Below are 21,191 nucleotides of genomic sequence, written 5' to 3'. Positions count from 1 at the left end.
TCACAGACGTGGGACCTCTCCTCACCCTCTGTGGTGTGGATTTGAATTCAGGTCAACGGCAAGTATGCAGTGGAAGTCCCCTCGGCTCCAAACACAAGGGACATCAATATGTATTATTTGGCGGCTTTAAGATAGTTTTATTCAGTCTTTTGAAATGGCTCACGACCAAAATATTTTAAACTTAACCCCACTTTCCCACCCCGACAAAAGGACAAGAAATGGCGTTTTTGTGAGAATGTGCTCGCTGGCACGACATCCATATTCATGTAAGGGATGGAAAAAAGAAAATGGCTGACCCTCGTCTTACCTTGCGTGTCATGCTCTGTACCTGGCTTGCGCCCTAAACACTCTCATACGCACACACACACACACACACACACACACACACACACACACACACACACACACACACACACACACACACACTGCCCAGTCTCAGTGGTGTCCTTTCTGTAACCTCATCAGAATGCAAAGCTTCATACCGTGTGTTGGCAACCAGTCAGAAGGGTACGGGCCACTCTCCTCTCCTCTCCTCTCCTCTGCTTCTCCCCTCCTCCCCTCTCCTCTCCACTCCTCCTCTCCTCTGCTTCTCCCCTCCTCCCCTCTCCTCTCAGGTGCAATGAGGACACTCAGACTCACTCCACCAGCCATTTTGGTGATTGGAACCTTCCAGAGCCAATGCATTAGAGAGTGAGCCCCTCTCTGGCCACAATGCAGGGTCCTGGTCTGTGCTGCTGTGTTATTAGCACAGAGTCAATGCAGGGTCTGGGTCTGTGCTGCTGTGTTATTAGCACAGAGTCAGGGGACGGTGAGATGAAACCAAGTGAAGCAGAAGCAGGGGAAGTTTAGCCTGGCATTGGCCAGATTGGTAACGTGGATTCACTCTCACGTTCCTCCCCGGTATCAGTCTGGACTTTGGCCCATAGGAACGAGTATGAGAAATCAGAAAATGATTTTGATGCTTTTCACTGTTGTACGGACAGCAGTTGAAACACAGTCACTGATTGGCCCAATCATTTTCTGATTTCTCATACTCGCTCCATATGGGCCGAAGTCCAGACTGATATGACAAAGTATTTGTTACCCGTCTGGTGTGCGTGTGCGTGCGTGCCAAGATATTTTCCACTCTGGATTTTACATTGACTCATAACTGGCCGCTCTTCTCTCGTATAGTCTTTGAGGTCTCCCAGCGTATTCCTTTCGGTGGAATGTTGTCGCGTGATTGGTTCCTTTTGTTAAAGAGACGATGACATCACAAACATGGGAATACACTAAGCCTCATAATCTCATGTTTAAACTCAACCATCCGTGACGCTGTCACACACCGCCGCCAGACTCACACGTATCTCACATCTCAGAGCTCATACCAGAAACTTGTAAAGTTCAACAGAGCTTAGCTCTTCTTGCTCTACTCTCTCTCTCTTTCTCTCTCTCTCTCTGCTTGTCTCCTTAAAGGGCAAGACCACTTTGGTAGAGGTTTGGGTTGTGTAGTTACCTTGCCATGATGTAACTCCAAAGGTGGACAAGAAATTAAAAAAAAATGCTCTATTGATTAGAAATTGATCATTCTAAATGTACTCCTCATTGACTTACATTGTACCGTAAAACAGCTCTCAAAGTCACTCTTTAAGCACATAGACGAACACGAACAAAGCTGATTCAGACAGTATAGAACATCACCAAACCCAGTACTGTTTGTTTTTTTAATAAAAATGTTAACTTCCTGCTGATTTTACTATTTGAAGATCCGAATCCGGATCCGCGAATCCAGTCCGGGTTTTCTTCTTAATAAAAATAGCAAAATCAACAGGAAGTTAACATTTTTATAAAAAAAAAAAACAGTACTGGGTTTGGTGATGTTCTATATTGTCTGAATCAACTTTGTTTGCGTTTGTTTACATGCTAAAAGAGTGACTTTGAGAGCTGTTTTGCCGTACAATGTAAGTCAATGAGGAGCATATTTTGAATTATCAATTTCTAATCAATGGAGCAATTATTTTTGATTTCTTGTCCACCTTTGGAGTTACATCATGGCAAGGTGACTACACAACCCAAACCTCTACCAAAGTGGTCTTTCCCTTTAAGCCTCCTCCTTTCTTTCTTTCGCTTCCTCTCTCTCTTTCTCTTCCTCTCTCTCTCTTTCTTTACCTCTCTCTCTCTCTCTCTCTCTCTCTCTTTCTTTCTTTCTTTCTTTCTTTCTTTCTTTCTTTCTCTCTCTCTCTGTGCCTCTCACAGTGATGTCAGAGGTTCGGGATGCGTGTGTGGATGTGCCCCACGTGTCGCAGCTGGAACTGATCTGGTAGCATTAAGACAGATGCGTGGTGTCACTGTTTTCGCTGCAGAGCTCGTCCATTGGCAGTATTTAAGCCAGTCCTCTCAGAACCGTTTGCTATACAGTCGACTAAGGTCTTCCTTGTCATCATGTTGTTGTTTTTTAAATCTAAATATTCTTATGTTGCCCATACAGTCCCCCACTCCTGACAAAGACAAACAACAGTGAAAACGGGGGAAAAAAACACACAGACATAGGGTAGAACATATGGTGTTTTGATGTGCTCATGTGTGCCTTCTGAACATTCAAACAGATTTCAAATAGCAAGGGAGCGTGAGCTGCCAACGTTTGTCTCCTTGCACAAGTGTGCATGCGGTTGTATAGGCGCACGACTGCATGTGTAAGGCTGTGCTTGCGTTTGTATACAGGTGCACGTAGTGTGTGTGTGCCTTGCGTGCATGAACTTATTATGTGAGCCAAAGTTGCATTTGACAGCCAGCATGCCTGCGAGCTCAAACTTCGCAGGCCATGCTCGAAGCAGCACAAAGTTGCGTGCCTAACTTCAACGTTAGTGTACATATGTGTCCCCTTGGATGAAAATAAACACGTGATCAGGTATACCTGCCGGTGATCAGGTATACCTAACCCCCCCCCACCCAGCTTTCACTGAACCTGCTTGCGAGGGTGGGAGGAAAAATCCATACAGAAATACAATCAGAAAGAGGTCCTCCGAGCCCGTGGCCCCACCCCACCGGGCTCACCGTCACATCTAATTAACATGAGAGAGGGAGGGAGGGAGGGGGAGAGAGAGAGAGAGAGAGAGAGAGAGAGAGAGAGGGACAATAATAATCATCTTTGCCTCCAAAGTCCATTATGCAGTCCTGTTCACTGTATATGTCATCTGCCTAATGTAAGTCTGGCTGGGGCTGTTTGTCTATGGGAGTTGTCATTGTACTGTTACCGCTGCTCTCTCGCTCTCTATCTCTGTCTGTCTCTCACTCTCACTCTCGGTCTCTCTCTCTCTGTCTGCCTCTCTCTTTCTCTCTCTAAACACAGTGTGCCTATTTCTCCCTGTACCGCGTTCTCCTTTCTCTCTCTGCGTGTCTGTCTCTTTCTCTGTTTTATGTCGTTTGTCGTCTCAGTGTCCCTCTCTCTCTCTCTGTGTGTGTGTGTGTGTGTGTGTGGGCGTCTTCTCTTATGTCTGGTGACTGGTCTGGTGGTAATCACTGCGGATAATCCCGGAATTGAGCGGGGCTTTTAAAAAAATATGTATAATTACACCCAGGCATGAGGTCAACGTCATTAGAGTCCTGAACTACACGTGAACCGCCCATTTACCGGGAGGGGTCAGAGCGAATTAAAAGCCATTATTGAAGCTAATTCATGAAGAGCAGCACAACTGACCGGCTGCTAGCCTCTGCTGGTAGTCTCTTCTCCCCCGGTACCATGGATAACATTCTGACATTCTGACATTGCCGTGTGTACGTTGAGAGTATTTCGAGAGCCTTTATTTAGGTCTACTTAACCCATTAAGACCGGGAATGCATCTGTGTAACCACTATTTTATACTTTGGCTATCCGAGTGCCGCGCTATATGAGCTTGTAGTTCTGCCATTTTTGAAAAATCGTGAACATTTGTGCAAATCTTTGAATATATATTTATATTTTTTTAAACTACATTTTTAACTCAAATCTTTGCTTCTTGGGGTCCCTGGAACACAACTTTTTCATGTCAAGGACCCCCAAAATTATTTGTATTTGGCAGCGGACCACCATCTCAAAATATGTTGTTCTTGGGACCCCCCAGGAGCAAAGATTTGAGTAAAATATTTTCGCTTTAAAGAATATGTATATTCAAAGATTTTCAAGAATTTTCAAGATTTGAAAAAAATAAATAAATAGCAGATCTACAAGCTCATAGCGCGGCACTCTGAGCTATGAGCTTGTATATCTGCTATTTTTGAATAGCCCAAATAAATCTTTTGATGCTTTCCCGGTCTTAAAGGGTTAATCCCCTTAGAGATGGAAGCGGTCGCCGGTCAATACAAGGCCGCCGGTGCGTGCTGCTACTTCCTGTCATAATATTAAACCTTCCAGCGCCTTTTGAGGGTCAACCAGTCGATCACAATGTCCCAGCTTCTAATCTAACTCAGGACCCGTGTTGGCACGTAAACCCCACTGCACTCCTTCCACTCTCTCTCTCTCCACTAATTCCAGTCCCATTTAATCAGAAGCCTTTGACCATATTCCCCGGGACCATGCTGTTGCTATCCTATGCTGTGACACAACAGCGAAGGTCGTCAGACTCGGGGTATCGAACTCGCGACTCGCTGTCAGGCTTAGGGATGTTAACAATTAATCTATAATCGGTTAATTGCCGTTAAGATATTTACTCGATTACATTTATCGAAAGAAAAATTGGGGGGAGGAGTTACAGGTATGGTGTGTGTGATATCAAATGTGAGCTTACCATAATCACAGTAATCCTTAATCATATTCCATCATATTCAAGGGCTTTTGGAGAGAAATGAGACAGACTCCATAGAGCACTGCAGAGGGGAGGTGTCTGTGTCCAGGTAATCTCTCAAGAACAGATTCTGCTCTCCGTGTGAATCTGTCGGGGGGGTTCGTCATATCGCGTACGCACTGGCCTACAAGTGGGCGTGCCTTCAGATCAGGAAGCAGGCCGCGCTTTACCCAATCAAATGTAGTGGTCGGGATTTACGTGTCCGCCGATCCTTCCCCACTAGAAACAAACCGAAACTCATTTAACAATAGCGTCCTCGGAGCAGACAAAACCACGGAAAGATATTCACATTTTAACTTGCTCTTTCATCATAGAAACAAGTGGGCTTATAACCAAAACGATTCATGTTATCTGGGAGAAGTGGTGTTAGTGTTCCGTGTAGAAATATTGTTAGTGGGAATGAAAACATAGTCGCACCACCGGAAGTGAAAGGCTGAAGGCAGACCAAAACCCTGGTTTCCTTGCGCACGTGTGCTACGTCGACTTCCTCCCAGAGCCAAGTGAGATAGTAAAAAACAGCAGAGGGCGCTGTTTTTCCTTTTCATTTGGCGATGGGTTCCCAGATTGGTGTCCAGGTGATGCTCGTTGACGCTCGTTAATGTTCTATACATCAAGGCAATTATGTTTCTGCACTCATTTTCGGTTTCTTTAGTTTATCAACTATCAATTAATTAATTAATCGATAATTTGCATCCCTAATCAGGCTGCATTAGAGCCTATATGTGGTATGCGCCTTAAAGGGATATTTTGCCCCATGGTTCTCTTACCTTTTTTATGATGTTATGATACCCTAGGATGAATGGTACAGTAGAAAAATGTCATAACTCCATCCCGGGTCCACCACAGCTAAAAACATGCACCAATAGGCCTTGCGCTAGGTCGCATATTTTGATAGCTTTTTTTTTTTTTTTTTTTACAAGATGCGACGCGTTGTGAGCGTTGTGAGATCTGCTATTTTCTAATATTTTAGTACTTTTACTTTTGGTACTTTAAGGACGTTTTGATGCCAATACTTTTGTACTTTTACTCACGTAAATGTTGAATTCCGGACTTTTACTTGTAACAGAGTATTTCTATATTGCAGTATTGATAGTTTTACTTAAGTAAAACATTTGAGTACTTTTTTTCCACCGCTGTCAGATGGAGGCTGAGCTCTGAGCATATGCTTGCCGGGAAGAAGAAGACGGCGATGGATGACAGGTGGTCGCTGAATCATTTGCATAATTAAGGATGTTGCAAAGCAGACTGGTAGCAAGCCATAAACGTATCCATATGGCCTAAAGCGGCTGGGGGGGGTTGGGGGGGGGGGTATTCGCCAAATACGTTCGCTGAGACAGGTGTGCGACACGCTTGGTCGGAATTCGGTCAAAGGAATTAATAACTGTGTAAACAGAGCTGCCTGTGTTACTTTGCAACTTAGAGGGAACACTATCTCACGAAACTATACAAAAGAAATACATTTCTAATAAATAGTCCATATCCATATAGGAAAGGTTAGCTTGGTATAAACTTTTGAAACAGTTGACAGCAGTATTTCAGTGTTTTGAAATACTCTCTCTTATATTCTCTCTTTGAAATATTCTCTCTCTCTCTCCAACGGCGGACTGGCCATTTGGCCCACCGGGCAAATGCCCGGTGGGCCGCTGGGCAAGTGGGCCACAAAAAAAATAATATATATATATGTTTTTTTTTTCGAAAAATATTTTCGCTCCTGTTTTAGGATTATTACGGTCATTTCCGGGTCGCGCGGCCAAATTATTAGTTACGTTAATGTTTGGGCTGGGATGCTTTCCAGCAGGGGCCTCAGTGCGGCTGCAGAGTTCATGTGCAGGGCTGGGCTGCTGAAACAGTGAAACGCTCCACCCCCCCCCCCCCCCCCCTTGACAAAACGGCCCAGGGGGGTGTGGGGTGGTGGGCCGGTGGTGGGCCGGTCCGGACCAAAATGCCAGGGCTGAATTTTGGTCCCAGTCCGGCCCTGTCTCTCTCTCTGTCTTACACACACACACCTGTTGGAGCAGGTGTGGGGAACATTCTAATGAGTTGAATTGCATTTGCAGATCATTTGGTAAAGACTATTTGAGCTACGCACGGCCACACACACACGCACACACACACACACACACACACACACACACACACACACACACACACACACACACACACACACACACACACACACACACACACACACACAAGCGCACGAGCGCGTGCACGCGTGCGCTCACACAGACGCACAGCGAGTTCCCACTCTGCAGTATTTATTCTTCTCTGTGTCACAGCAGGAGTCAGCCAAGTCAAACCTCTCACGCAGCTGAGTCCTATAATGTATCATTGGGGCTCGAAGGGCCTTTAAAAGGAAAACAAAAGTACTTCTCATAACCACTTCCCATGTCGCCGCAGCTGACACGCCAGGACGACAGAGGAGGCGGCTCTGTCGTGGTGGGTTTCATGGCCACCGGACAGGATTGCGGGGGGGGGGGAAATTACCCAGCGGTTTGCGCCAAAGTAGTCGCGCTAGCTGTTGGAGCTCGCCGAAGTGAAAAGTGATCTGCCTGATAGGTGTTAAAGGCAGTAAAGTGGTGTGATGTTTATTTGACATGCCATAACCTAATGTGTCTTTTTCTATTTTTCCCTCCTCTTCTCTTTACATCGTCTGCCACTCCTCTCATCCTCTCCCCTCAATTCTCAACATTTTCACTCCCCTCCCCTTCCCGTCACTCCATCCCCATTCTTCCCTCTCCTTTCTTACTCCTTCCCTCCCTCCTTTCCTTCCTCTAGCCATCCCAGTGTTAACTTCGTCGACTAAAACTATGATGAAAAATGTTTGTCGACTACATTTTTTTTCACAGAGGAAAACTAAATAAAAGCGAAATAAAAACTAAGCAACGATGACTAAAAACTATGACTAAATATACTGACAATTTTGTCAGCAAATAAAAACTCAAATGTTAGGGAGGCACTAGTGGAGAAGAGATCCAGTAGAACTAAGGCAAAGTCATTTTTGCTACCGAAAAGATCTGATCTACAAGCTCACAACGCATCGCAGACGCTATTTTCGGCACACAGCTAAGAATAAATCAGCATTACGCCGCCATCAACGCCTGCCAACATAAACTTTACTCGACTAAATCAAGTGTAGATTTAGTCGACTAAAACCAGACTAAAAGTCAAACATTTCAGATGACTAAAATTATGTCTCAAACTAAATGGAATTAACACTGATCCATCCTTTTCTCCGCAGACATGCCTCTCCACGTGCGACGCAGCAGTGACCCGTCGCTGGTCGGCCTCGCCCCGGGGGCGGAGCTCCAGACCGGGCCGGAGGAACCGTCGAGGAAGAACCCCACCCGCTGGTCCACCACCGCGGGCTTCCGCACACAACAGAACCACAACCACGCCCCCACGAACCCCCCCAACAACACCACAGACACTGGTAGTCTGGAACGTAAGGTAATGATACATGGATACCACAGTATCTGTACTGTGCAATGTATCGTGTCAACGCCAGTGTTGCCAGATTTTGTGAGAGAAATAAGCAACCAGGTCGAGGAAAACAAGCCCAAAATAAGCGACTATTATAGGCCACATGAGCACTTTAAACCTACATACTGTGCATCGGCTATTTGAAAATAGCCGATCTGCTTGTAGATCTGTTATTTTCCAGAAAATCTACACAAATGTGGTACAGGGCTCCCTGGCACAAAACATTTTCAGATGGGGATTAGGTAGCCTGGTAAAAACCATCCTGGTCGCGTGAATTCACATTTCCATGTGTGTTCTGCAGACTGAAGACACGTGGTAAAGTGAATTCCGCAACCGGGATGGTTTACCAGGATAGGGATTAGGGACAAATAGGCTACATAATAATGTCCATGACATGGAAAATATTTGAGAACCACTAATTGAAACATTAGGAAGCAAGCCCAAATAAGCAACTAGACTTCAGAAACAAGCCCACAAAAACGCAACCCGCATAACTGCCAATATTTACAAGCGACTTACAAGCCAAGTCCAAAGCTTGTAATAAGCAAAACTGGCAACACTGGTCAACACCAGTTAGGCTGACATCCGTTGGTGTGATATAAGGTAATTGGTCAAATAGTTTTATTCAAAAGTGCAAATATTCAAAATACCTCAAACATTCCAGCTTTAAAGTGTGGTATGTTGAAGAGCATACAGTGGAAGGGTCCAAACCAGGAAGTGTATGTGTAACATGGTCAGAGGTGATGCTGGTGGTAACTTGGATACAAAATTCCAACACAACATTCTTAAAGGAGATAGACAGTTACTGCTTTCATTAAACTCTGTGTATTCTACAACACTCCACATGTCCCGGACTCTTCTCCCTCCTGGCTCCCAAACTGTGGAACAAACCCCCCATTGATGTTAGAACTGCAATCTGAAGACTCATCTCTTCAGATTCCACGTTAGCCCGTAGCACTTGACCAAGCCTTGCATTCTTATGGAAATTTCAAATGTAATTTAGATAGCTGCTATTTAGACAGATGCTAGTCTCATCGTTTACCTGGTATCCTATAGTTTCTATTGTTTCAATGTACAGATTTATTTTTGATTGTATATTGTGTAGACGTTATTCTTGGTTTACCTATGATCCTAGCTAGATTACTGAGGCACTGCATTCGATATATGAGTTTGCCTTGATTATCCCATTAAAGACCTGGAACAGGTCTGTGTCATTTTTGGATTTGAGCTAAAAAGCATTATTTTACACTTTGGCTATTCAAAAATAGCAGATATACAAGCTCATAGCGTGGCACCGAGTGCCGCGCTACGAGCTTGTAGATCTGCTATTTTTGGAAAATTTAGAAAATGTGTGCAAATTAATTGTATTAATTTTAATTTTATTCGCTTTAAAAAATATTATTTTAAAGCGAACATTCAACTCAAATCTTTGCTTCTGGGGGTCCCTGGAACAAAACATTTTGAGATGGGGGTCGGCGGCCAAATACATATCATTTTGGGGGTCCTTGACATGAAAAAGTTTGAGAACCGCTGATATAGAAACATACGTTTTTCAGAAAACTGTTGGGATTTAGAAGACATTAGCAAGAATCGGCCTCAGGTCTTAATTAAAGGGTTATTGTAAGTCGCTCTGGATGAAGAACATCTGCTAAACGCCTAAATTGTAAATGTGTAAATCCTACTTTGACTTTCTAATTGGCATCACAGTTTCTTGTGTCTTGTCTAGGACTTTATGAAAGTTCATACTTTGTAAGTTTTAGTTTTAGGTAGTTTTTGTTGCTGCTCTGCAGAAGTATCAAAGCTACCTTGTAGGAAGTCCAGAACCCCCAGCAGTGTTGTATTGCATTACAGCTGCCTGCCTGCCTTCTCACTTTGACTGTACTGTTCTCCTCTACGCCCCGGAATCAAAGCAAAACATATCCTGGATATGAAGCCTGCGCTACAGACTTAATCAGAAACTACACACTTCTTTTGTTCCACAAAAAAAAAAAAGGAGACAGAGTGGGAGACGGAGAAGGAAACACATTCTCTTTGTTCTAAATTCAATTTTCAGCGGCTGTCTGAGGGAGCTGGTAATGAAGTAAAACCAAAAAAAAAAGGTCTATCTTAAGTACATCCTCCCCGCAGCTTCCCAAAGAGAAGGGAAGCCAATTAACTTCTCAAAATGGCCGCCCCCGTGTGGCGCTGACAGAGCCTTGGTGGTTTTCTAGGAAGGTAGATATTGCAAATGAGATGAGGGGCAGAGGAAGTAAAAAAAAAGGGAATGATTGAGTGCTCGGAATGTGACACGGCAACCCTCCATGTGATTAGCGTTGCCTCCGCGCCTCGTCTTGATAATCCTATTTAAAAACACTCTGGTTGTCAGTGCCTCCATAATGTAACGGCAAAACTCCCCCGAGAGGAGGCTGGGCGAAGGAATGAAGCACGTATTAGAGACTATTTGTTTTGTGGAAGAGCACACCTTTGTCAACCTCAACCCGGACTCCTGGAGATGTCGGATTTTTTTTGTTTAACCAAATAAACCCTAGTATCCTCGTATGAACCCTAGTAGTAAGCCTAGTATTCTCGGGCAAACATTAGGACGAAAATAGCCGATCTACAAGGATCGTTGCGATGCGTCTTGTCGCGGTGTGTTTTGTGCTTGTAGATCTGCTATTTTCAGTGAAGAGATTTGGAGTAGAGGGGAAAAAAACGTATACAGACCAAGTATTGAGCTCTGGGAGACCCGGGTAAGTATAATAGGGTATTAGTGATTAAAGCCCAAGACTGTTCGAGGTCATGTACGTACAGTATGTGCTTCTTAGAAGTGATGGAAAGTAACTAAGTACATTTACTAAATACTGTACTTATGTACAATTTTGAGGTACTTTTACTTTACTGGAGTATTTCCAATTTTCAATACTTTTACTTCTACTCCACTACATCTCAGAGACACATTTTTTACTTTTTACTCCACTACACGTATTTGAAGTTACTTCTACTAGTTACTTTGTAGATTTTAATTATTACGAAACATACATTAACCACTTCAGCCCTATTTAAACTTTGGCTATTTGAAAATAGCCGATCTACAAGCTCACAATGTGACGTGTTGTGAGCTTGTAGATCGTCTATTTTCAAAATATTTTATATTTTATACATACGATACCTTGTGAAACGGGACATTCTGCATAACGAGTACTTTTACTTGTGGTACTTAAAGTATTCTTTGATGCCAATACTTAACTCAAGTGGATTTTGATTACCGGACGTTCACTTGTAACAGAGTGTTCCTACATTGATTGCAGTGTCGATACTTTTACTCAAGTAAAGAAATTGAGTACTTTTTTTCCACCACTGCTTTCTGAAGGCTGTCAAGATGCTGATTGACAAAGACATGGCGTGGTTCTTCAAAGGAAGGAAGAGACACACACACATGAACATGTGGACCTGGGCTGTGGACCAGGAACATGAACCCCTTCAACAGGGAACATGGCTAGATGTCTATTTCAGAGTCTATTTTGGTCCCAACAAACAACAGATGCTTAATACATCACTCCGCGCCCGGCTTGAAAACATTTTTCTTAACCCATTCAGACCGGGAAAGAATCGGTGTAATTTTTAGATTTCTTTGGGCTATTCAAAAATAGCAGATATACAAGCTTGTAGATCTGCTATTTTAAAACAAAGCGAACATTTGTAACTCAAATCTTTGCTTCTGGGGGTTCTACAAATGTCTTCTAAATCCTAACAGTTTTTGTTAAAAAAACTGTCAAACTTTTTCATTTCGAGAGCCCCCAATTTGTATGTATTTGGCCGTGGACCCCCATCTCAAAATATGTTGTTCCAGGGACCCCCCCCCCCCCCCCCAGAAGCAAAGATTTGAGTTACAAATGTTCGCTTTAGAAAAATATATATTCAAAGATTTGCACACATTTTCACGATTTTTCAAAAATAGCAGATCTACAAGCTCGTAGCGCGGCACTCGGTGCCGCGCTATGAGCTTGTACATCTGCTATTTTTGAATAGCCCAAAGACATCTTAAAATAATACACAGATTCGTTCCCGGTCTTAATGGGATAAAGGAAATTTCACTCGAAACCGCTCATCAATAACCTCGTCGGTTTTAGCCGAACATGTGGACGCAAGCCGTTCGTCTCCAGACCGACTCCCACCCCCGGGTTGTCTGAGACCATTTCCTCTCATACAGCACAGCCGTTATACAGCGCTCTGTTCTGTTCTGTTCTGTTCTTTCTACCCATTTTTCCCCGGATCCAATTACCGCCGAGTCCGGTCGCGTTCGTTCTGCCAAAGCTCCTTGCAGCTGACACGCAGCCCTATTCGAGAGAGAGAGAGAGAGAGCCCTCGCTCATCGTCGTCCAAGCCTCGTATAAAGCCCTGTGATCGTGTCCGCCAAGAGAACGACTTTTACAATGCCCTCGTAGGGCGGAGGCAGCAGCAGCGGCCGCCTCGGAACCGCGCTTAGTCAACCGTCAAACTGCCTGATAAGAATTTGGAGGTGAAACGAGTGGTTTTAAAATCACCGCCTCTGCTTTCTGCGGCTCTCAGACCTAGTAATACGAAGGAAGAAGTTTGAGGGGGCTTTGTTTTTTCACAGAGTGGTGGGACTAGAGAGGTGGGTGTGGGCCGGTCCCCGTAGGCCTGTCTCAGTGACCTGCCAGGGTCCTGTCCTGTCTGCAGGCCTTCCTTGGGCCCCGTCACGCCACATTCTAGTTCACTGAAGGATTATTTTACACAGGGACCGGGGCTCGCTCTCGCTCTCGCTCTTTTCTCCCTCCTTCTTTCTTTCTTTCTTTGTTTCTTGGGGGGTTTGTAGTAAATCCTATGTTTATAAAGTGAGCTGGATGTTGGGTGTAGTCTTATCATCTGATTGTGGTGTCGTAGTTTATTTTTTGCTGTTAATTGTCTCCACCAGGCCGAAGGCGTGGCCGAGACTATGTTTTGCATCCTGTCTGTCCGTCCGCCAAACGGCGTGAAACTGTGCACACACACTCCCTGGATGCCAGAGCAGAACCTCTGCCCCGAATCTTTCAGATCGGCCTGTTATAGCGCCTGTTCTATGGTCTTCTGTGCTTTTGACAGGTCTAATCAGTATAGGTCCTGGATAGAATCGTTTGATCATCATGTTTTTCTTGTTCTGCAAAAAGTGGCGTTGGAAAAATAGTTTTAATAAAGTGGCCTTAAAATAAAAATACTATTCTTTCTGTCTTTCTTTCTTTCTTATTAAAATACATTCACCTGGTCTGTGTGCATGTGTCTGTGATGCAGAGTCCTTAATTGTCCTCTAAATGATCGTGCACGAGTACGAAAGAGAGTTCCATGCAGACATACAGTGTGCGTGTGCGTATGCGTGCGCATCTGCGTGTGTGTGTTTGTGTGTGCACACGCTTGCATTAGCACAAAAAAAAAGAGAGGACAAAAAACCAAGTGGAGATGTAATTAATGTCGTCTTGAGGTCACCTCGGCAGGAATATTTTTTACACAAATGTTTTTCATGTAATGGAGGAGCTCGGCTGTGGCCCCGCGTCTTATTAGCAGCCTGTAATGTGGCTGGCTATTAGCAACATGAGATTAGAATGTGGGGTTAGGTAATGGAACTTTACCACGGACAGTATCAGCATGGAATGTGTCCAAAATAAGCACCCGCCACCCCACCATCCCCCTTGTCAATCATCCTGTATGCAGTGTTGCCATGTCCGCCCGCTTTAAGGGAATTTGGGCTTGTAAATATTGGTAGTTGCGGGTTGCTTTGTTTTGGCCTCGTTTCTGTTTTCTTCTTATTTGGGCTTGCTTCCTAAATGTTGTTTACACCAGCGGTTCTGAAACATTTTAATATGACCGCAGACCCCCCCCCCCCCTTCTGAAATTATTTTGTGCCAGGGACCCCCATACAAGATTTGTGTGGAACTGTGGATTTGAAGATATTCCAATTTTCACTTATTTTTTTGGAAAATAGCAGATCTACAAGGTCACAACGTGTCGCATAGCTAAATTACACACAGACGAAATAGCACTGATTTATGGGGGAAAAAATGCAAAAGTGGAAAAAAAGTTAGCTGGTTTCTGCCGGACAGCAACGATATGCTATTTTTGAACATTTTTTTAAAATCTTGAAAGCATTTGAAAAAAAAGATTTAACACATTTTCTCTTCTGGGGGTCCCTGGCACAAAACATTTTCAGATGTGGGGGGGGGGGTCCGTGGCCAAACACAGTTGGTCAATTTGGGGATCCTTGACATGAAAAAGTTTGAGAACCAATGATGCATGCAGTGAACAAGTCCCTAATATTTTTAATTGTTGTGTGTAGGGGCGAGGAGGCCACGCCTACAGGAGTCTGCCCCGGGACGCTGCCGGCTGGGCTACGCAGTTCCAGAGGGAGACCACCCGCTCCTCGCTCAGCGCCAACCACCCCATGGTGGACCGCTGGCTGGACCGGCAGGAACAGGTACCGTACACCCACCGTCCTCCTGACTGCCATCTCTACTGTTGAAGTTTTCCTGCTGCTGGGCTTGCCATCTATGTCTGGACTGCTGGGCCGATCAGCGCCACACCTTGTATGCCCCACCCCCCCACACACACACACACAAAGGCACGCACAAAGGCCGTTTCCGTATCCGTTCTAGACCGGATCTGCAACCTATGAACTGAGTCCAGTCTATCCATATGGCCATCTGCCAGAGGGCTAGACTGCCCTAGCGTGTCTGATATCTGGTCTAGAGGGGCGGGTTAAAAATCTACAGAGAAAAATTCTGTGAGATCCCATTGGTTCACGGATCTGTCCGTCAGCCCCTGGTCCTGGCTCTTATTTTTGAGCAAAAATAAAAAATAAAAGCCTGGAGCTCGAGGCTACCAGAGGGCAGACAGACTGATACTATATTAGAATATAAATGTTACACACACACACACACACACACACACACACACACACACACACACACACACACACACACACACACACACACACACACGCACATAGAGAAGACGTGCCTGCATGCGTTAATGCACGCACACACTCGCTTAGTGTACTCTGTAAGAGATTCTCAGTTAGCTTCAACGTTCAGCTTCCTCTAATAACACAGTTCCCGTTCCACGCGTTCGTTCCCATGTGGATCTGGAGAGAGCCGCATGATTCAATTTTAATTTACACCCGTGTCACAGTTCAGATGATCAGATTCAACACACACAGAGCATCATCTCAACAGAGGAGTCACAGAAGTTGAGCATGAGAATTCTCTCTCTCTCTCTCTGTCTGTCTCTGTCTGTCTCTTTCATCATCACTCGATCTCTCTCGTTACCCGTTTCCACTCTTTGTGTTTCTGATGTGAGTCTTTGTGATGGTCGGGTGTCACACCAGTAGCAGGGGGTGCTGTGAGATAAAAATATGTCGGTGGGGTTAATTAAAAAGTATTGTGAACACTGTCGAAACCCTAGCAGAGATAATGTGTGTGTGTGTGTGTGCCTGCACACTCTTCACATGCACACTTTGTACTATGCCACTATCATTGGCTGTCATTGTCAGAGGTTGTCTGTCCCATTCTCTTAAAAGTTACGCAATCACAGACTCGGCATGCTATATTAAAGGTAGGGTAAGTGATATTTTTTGGTTAAAACAAAAAGTATTTTGTTAAAAGGTTAAAATACTATATTCTAGTAATCATTGCTATAGAGTGTTTGTTCAGTAACAGATGTCTCCCTGTCTCTCCAGCTCTTTAATAAACAGAAAATACATTTTTCGGTAGGTGTCAAAATCTCAGCCAATCAGGAGAAAGTACCCATTTTTAAGCTTAATTTGTATAGTGTTCCAGTTAAAATTTTGTCTGCTCATTTCTTAGTGTCATCACTTCCAATTTCACTTGTTTAATCTATATCCTGATTGAGTTCTCTGTCCTGGTTGGATAAAATTGGAAATGAAACTACAAAAAAAAAAGAAAAAACTACAAAATACATTTTCTGTTTTATAAAGAGCTGGAGAGACATGGAGACTCTTTATATGGACAGGACACTCTATAGTAACGAGCTCTATCAGAACATAGACCCATTTTGCAATTATTTGAATAATTGCAAATCACTTACCCTACCTTTAACCGCTGCCTGTCTCTTAAACAGCCATGTCACGACCAGCACCCCTCTCCTTAAAAGGCTTTCCTTTTTACCATTCATATTTAAGCAGGCCTTCAGTTCCCACTCCCGGGCTATGAATTAGAAATGTGAGGCTGGACCATCCTTTACACAGAACACAGTGACTGCTCTGCTTACCAAGGAGGGTTTCCCGGAAGGGCAGCGCCATTAGCCCATTCTAACCGGGAACGCATCCGTGTAACCACTTTATCCACATCTTATATGCGCTATGAGCTTGTAGATCTGCTATTTTTGAAAAATCTTGAAAACAAATATTTTGAAAAATTCAAAGATTTGCACACATTTTCACAATTTCTTTAAAAAAATAGCAGATATACAAGCTCATAGCGCGGCACTCGGTGCTGCGCTATGAGCTTGTAGATCTGCTATTGTTTTAATAGCCAAATAAATCTTAAAAGAACACAGATGCGTTCCCGGTCTTAATGGGTTATAAGACTCTTACATGCAAGATTCCAGCGTTTTTTCTGCAGAGGGGAATTCTCTCTCACTTTGTCCCTTTGATTATTTCTATGACTTTAACACATGTTCGCTCTGGCTGTGACGTCAGACTATAAGGCCGTACATTTAATCAATGCTCGTTAGTTAGCGCATAGCCATTTCAATATTCCGCGTTGTCATTGTGATGTGTAATGTAGGTTTTCTTTTACAAATGGACCTTTCAACTGAAACTGTATTTCATGTTCTTTTGAAAGTCTTGCAGCATGCTTTGAGAGTTGTAGAGATTAGAGTTTTTTGGGAAAAAATGATGCTATGGCTTTCAGGTGATTGCTTGCCATTTCCAGAATGTCCGTGGTACATTACTGTTATGTAGTAGATTTTGCATTGATGGCGTGTGTCCCACCCATAGAGTTAAAAATAATAGAGAGGGCACCGGATATTGCCTCCCATTCACCCCTTCTTCCGGGTTGTGCAGTGTGATGGGCAAGGCCTATTTGGGGCCACTGTGACACGTTTTGCATCACCTCGGTGTGCAGCTCTGTGCGCAAGCTTGTGCGCAAGCTCGTGAGTCGAGCCCATTGGTCGACCGTTTTCGCTCGTTCATACACAGTACAGTGGCCCCAGCCGTTTTGAGCTGAAGTACCTATGAATGGCCAGCATGTCCAATGCGCTTCAATGCAACCACTGGGTTCTGAATGCTTGGTCCCGCCCCATCGTCTGTCCTCTTTGTGCTAATCGAACTGATCAATAAACCCAGCCCCAATGTCAAACAGATCCATTCTCCAAAGCCTCCGGAGGAGGAGACCCTTCCCCTCCACGGAGCATGGCATGGAAATAGTGTGCTCTGTCAAGCCCACAAATGCCACGGGCCTTCTGAGTTATTCTTTAAATAAACAGCTGCCATTAACGCCACCCCCCTATTATCATAGTGATGAATGCTAATGGCTCCTTCCCGCTCGGCCACACGCACGCGTGCGCACGCACAGAGCCCACACTTGATTCTGGACGAGTGCCTCTCTCCGCTGTATACGCCGATTATCCAGCCGGGTCTGATGATGATGAGGGACCGCCGTGCCCTCATTGGGGCGGGTCTGACACCGGCTGTCAATCACTCACAGATTTAACCCAATGAAAACGACTCGCCGGAGAGAAAGCCATTGATTTAGCCACGGGGGGGGGGGGGCACTGCCCAAATTCAACGTTTGAGATCGAGATGAGGCCATTGGATTAAGACACGGATAGAGAGAATGACAGAGAGAGATGACAGGAAAAAGAGACAGACCGACAGACAAGTGGGGAGCTGTTGCAACACCTTTCATTATGATCAGGACTTGAGAGTCTTACTACCATCTCTTCACAGGCTTTGTTGCTTAAAATGAGACACCTCATTTGCATAGAAAGTGCCCAGGCTGACTAGCCTAGTCTGTTTGAGCTTCACCACAACGTCGGGACAGAATACAGAATTCATTGAGCAAAACAAAAATCCATCCATTTCACTTTCTCCCCCGGATCAGATCATAGAGTTTTGACTAAATGAACCACCAGCACACTGGCGTTTTTCTCTGAATTTAATTCTCCAGACACAAAGAGAAAATGTTATCTTTCCCCGGCTCAGGTACTTAGGTTCACACAGAGTTGAGGAAAGTTTGCATCTCTCGGTGAAAGAGTAAAAGTTTTAATGAAAGTTTCTTTCTTTCTTCCTTCGTCTTCTTCTTCGTCTTCTTTCCAGCAATGTCTGGCATTAGCCTACCGCCACATCTCAGAGGCAAATATTGTACTTTTACTCCACTACAATTATTTGAAAACTTAAGTAACTTTGCAGATATACATTATTATATTATAAAACATACATTAACCACTTTAGCCCTGTTTTATATAGGCTATTTGAAAATAGCCGATCTACAAGCTCACAACGCGTCGCATCGCGACGCGTTGTGAGCTTGTGGATCTGCTATTTTCAAACACTTTAGCACTTTAACTTTTGGTACTTTAAGTACATTTTGATACCAATACTTGTTTACTTTTACTCAAGTAAATTTTGAATTCCGGACTTTTACTTGAAACAGTATTTCTATATTGCAGTATTGATACTTTTACTTAAGTAAAACATTTGAGTACTTTTTCCACCACTGTCGTTTGGTGGTCTGACACCAAAGTCGAGGTGTAATCAGCATCGTGCATCGTTGCCTCCGGCGTCGTGGAGTGTGTCAACGTGTGCGGTGAATGTAATGCACATGGCAAAGTGCTTTGGATAAAGGTCCTATATAAATGCACCATTTACTATGTTATACACACACACACACACACACACACACACACACACACACACACACACACACACACACACACTCCCCCGGTTCCCTCATCTACAGACACATTAGTCAAGCGGAGGAGTCCTGGGCCCAGTCCCCGGCCGGGCTGAGGTGATGCATCATTGTTAGGGAGGCCATCTCGCCCGGGGACGTTTATTGGTCTCTCCGGTGCTGTGGGGGGTATTCTATAGAGCTGACCCGTCTGAGGGCTGACCTGGCTAGACGCTCAGTTAGGATTCCTGGCCAAACAGCTGACAGACACGCTATCCGATGGAATGAGACGTCATTACGGCTCACTCTAAACCTGACTGTGTGTGTGTGTGTGTGTGTGTGTGTGTGTGTGTGTGTGTGTGTGTGCGTGTGCGTGTGTGTGTGTGCGGCCATCACAGTATTGCTTAGCCCCAGAAAAGGCACAGCCAGCCCCTCCACACACTTTCATTTCAACTGTGATTCCAGCTCCACTCTTCCCTAGTTGCGGATTAGAAATACCACAGACATTGACGTCGCGGCTCGCGAGTGAACACAAAACCTCTCTGTGGAATAAATGAACACCATAAACAGCATGGATTACGTTGACACAAACACACTGAAGTGATTGAGAGGCACTTTATAAGAAAACTAACACTTATGTTGATCTAACGTTAGTACTTGTTTTGCCACTTTTTTTCTCGTTGGTCATGTGTTATACCGTAATATGGGCTTTTGTCATTCTTCATCTTACCGGTACGGCGTGCCGGCACAGAATCTTTTAGCGGAGCGCCGTTCCGGCCCACTTTCACTCCTGCAATGACCATCACTTTCACACATAGACCCATGTCTTGGCCACAGAGATTGGAATCAAACTCAAGCTGACATCAGATTTAATTCACACATGCCACTTTTTTTTTCTCACAGCGTAGCGTGGCAGTCTCAGCCAACGCCATCTGCTCCCCTGACATCACACCTCCGCGCTCCGCTAGCGCTGCCCCTATATTGTTTCCCACCTCCGATTGGCTCTCCCTCCACTTCCTACACAGGCTCAGTGGTGGAAAAAGTATTCACATTTTTTACTTAAGTAAAAGTATCAATACTGCAATATAGAAATACTCTGTTAGAAATAAACGTCCGGGATTAAAAATATACTATAGTAGTAAAAGTACACAAGTACTGGCATCAAAATCTTCTTAAAGTAACAACAGTAAAAGTACTCATTATGCAGACTGTCCCGTTTCAAGTGTTCAAATAAAGGTACATATATAGGCATTGTTTCTGTGGTGGGACACACGGCTTTAGGGAGAGCCGTATAGCATTTATTTAGCCACTGGGAAGTTTGTCTGTTCTCTGCGCTGGAGTTGCTCGTGAGCCCACTGCAGACTGCAGGCCCCGGGGCGAGCTGCAGGCTATGTTAGAGCGGCCAAGCATGGAGAGACAACACATCATCAGCCTCTCTCTCTCTCTCTCTCTCTCTCTCTCTCTCTCTCTCTCTCTCTCTCTCTCCCCCTCTCTCTGTCAATCTCTCTTTGAATAGTCAATATCAAAGTAGTCTACCGACAGAGTTGCAGTGTTGCCATGTCTGCTTATTATAAGCGACTTTGGGCTTGTTTTTTTTTGTAAAGTCGCTTGTAAATATTGGTGGTTGCAGGGTTGCGTTTTTTTGGGCTTGTCTTCCTAAAGTGTAGTTGCTTACCCCCATCTGAAAATAATTTATGCCATGGACCCCCCATACAAGTTTTGTGTTGTGAAACATTCCACATTTTCCACATTTTCTTCAAGATTTATTTTTGAAAATAGCAGATCTACAAGCTGGCGACGCGTCGTGAGCTTGTAGATCGGCCATTTTCAAATAGCCAATGCATAGGTTTAAAGTACTCACGTACTGTAGCCTAGTCACTTCTTTCGGGCTTGTTTTCATAGACCTGGCAAACACTGCATCAAGCCCCTCTCTCTCTCTCTCCCTCTCTCACTCTCTGTCATTCTGTCTTTGAATAGTCAATAACAAAGTAGTCTACCGACAGAGCAGTGAGTGAGTCACAGGTGAAGG

The 21,191-nt window shown here is 44.4% G+C and overlaps 1 protein-coding gene across 2 annotated transcripts in view; it reads left to right on the top strand.

Moving 5' to 3' along the window:
• The window catches only part of LOC308077613 (partitioning defective 3 homolog), a 669,238-nt gene that overhangs the window by 300,685 nt on the left and 347,362 nt on the right, over positions 1-21,191 (top strand). For both annotated transcript variants that reach the window (XM_080418368.1, XM_080418367.1), the window contains exons 4-5: positions 8,041-8,249; positions 14,590-14,727. In XM_080418368.1, the coding sequence (XP_080274494.1) occupies positions 8,041-8,249; positions 14,590-14,727 (347 nt within the window). The remainder of the gene's footprint in view (positions 1-8,040; positions 8,250-14,589; positions 14,728-21,191) is intronic.

The sequence above is a fragment of the Gymnoscopelus braueri genome (genome assembly GCF_963280865.1).
Source record: "Gymnoscopelus braueri genome assembly, chromosome: 21".
Classification (NCBI taxonomy): Eukaryota; Metazoa; Chordata; class Actinopteri; order Myctophiformes; family Myctophidae; genus Gymnoscopelus; species Gymnoscopelus braueri.
The sequence above is the reverse complement of the archived record's forward strand: the minus strand, read 5'-3'. Positions and strand labels throughout refer to the sequence as shown.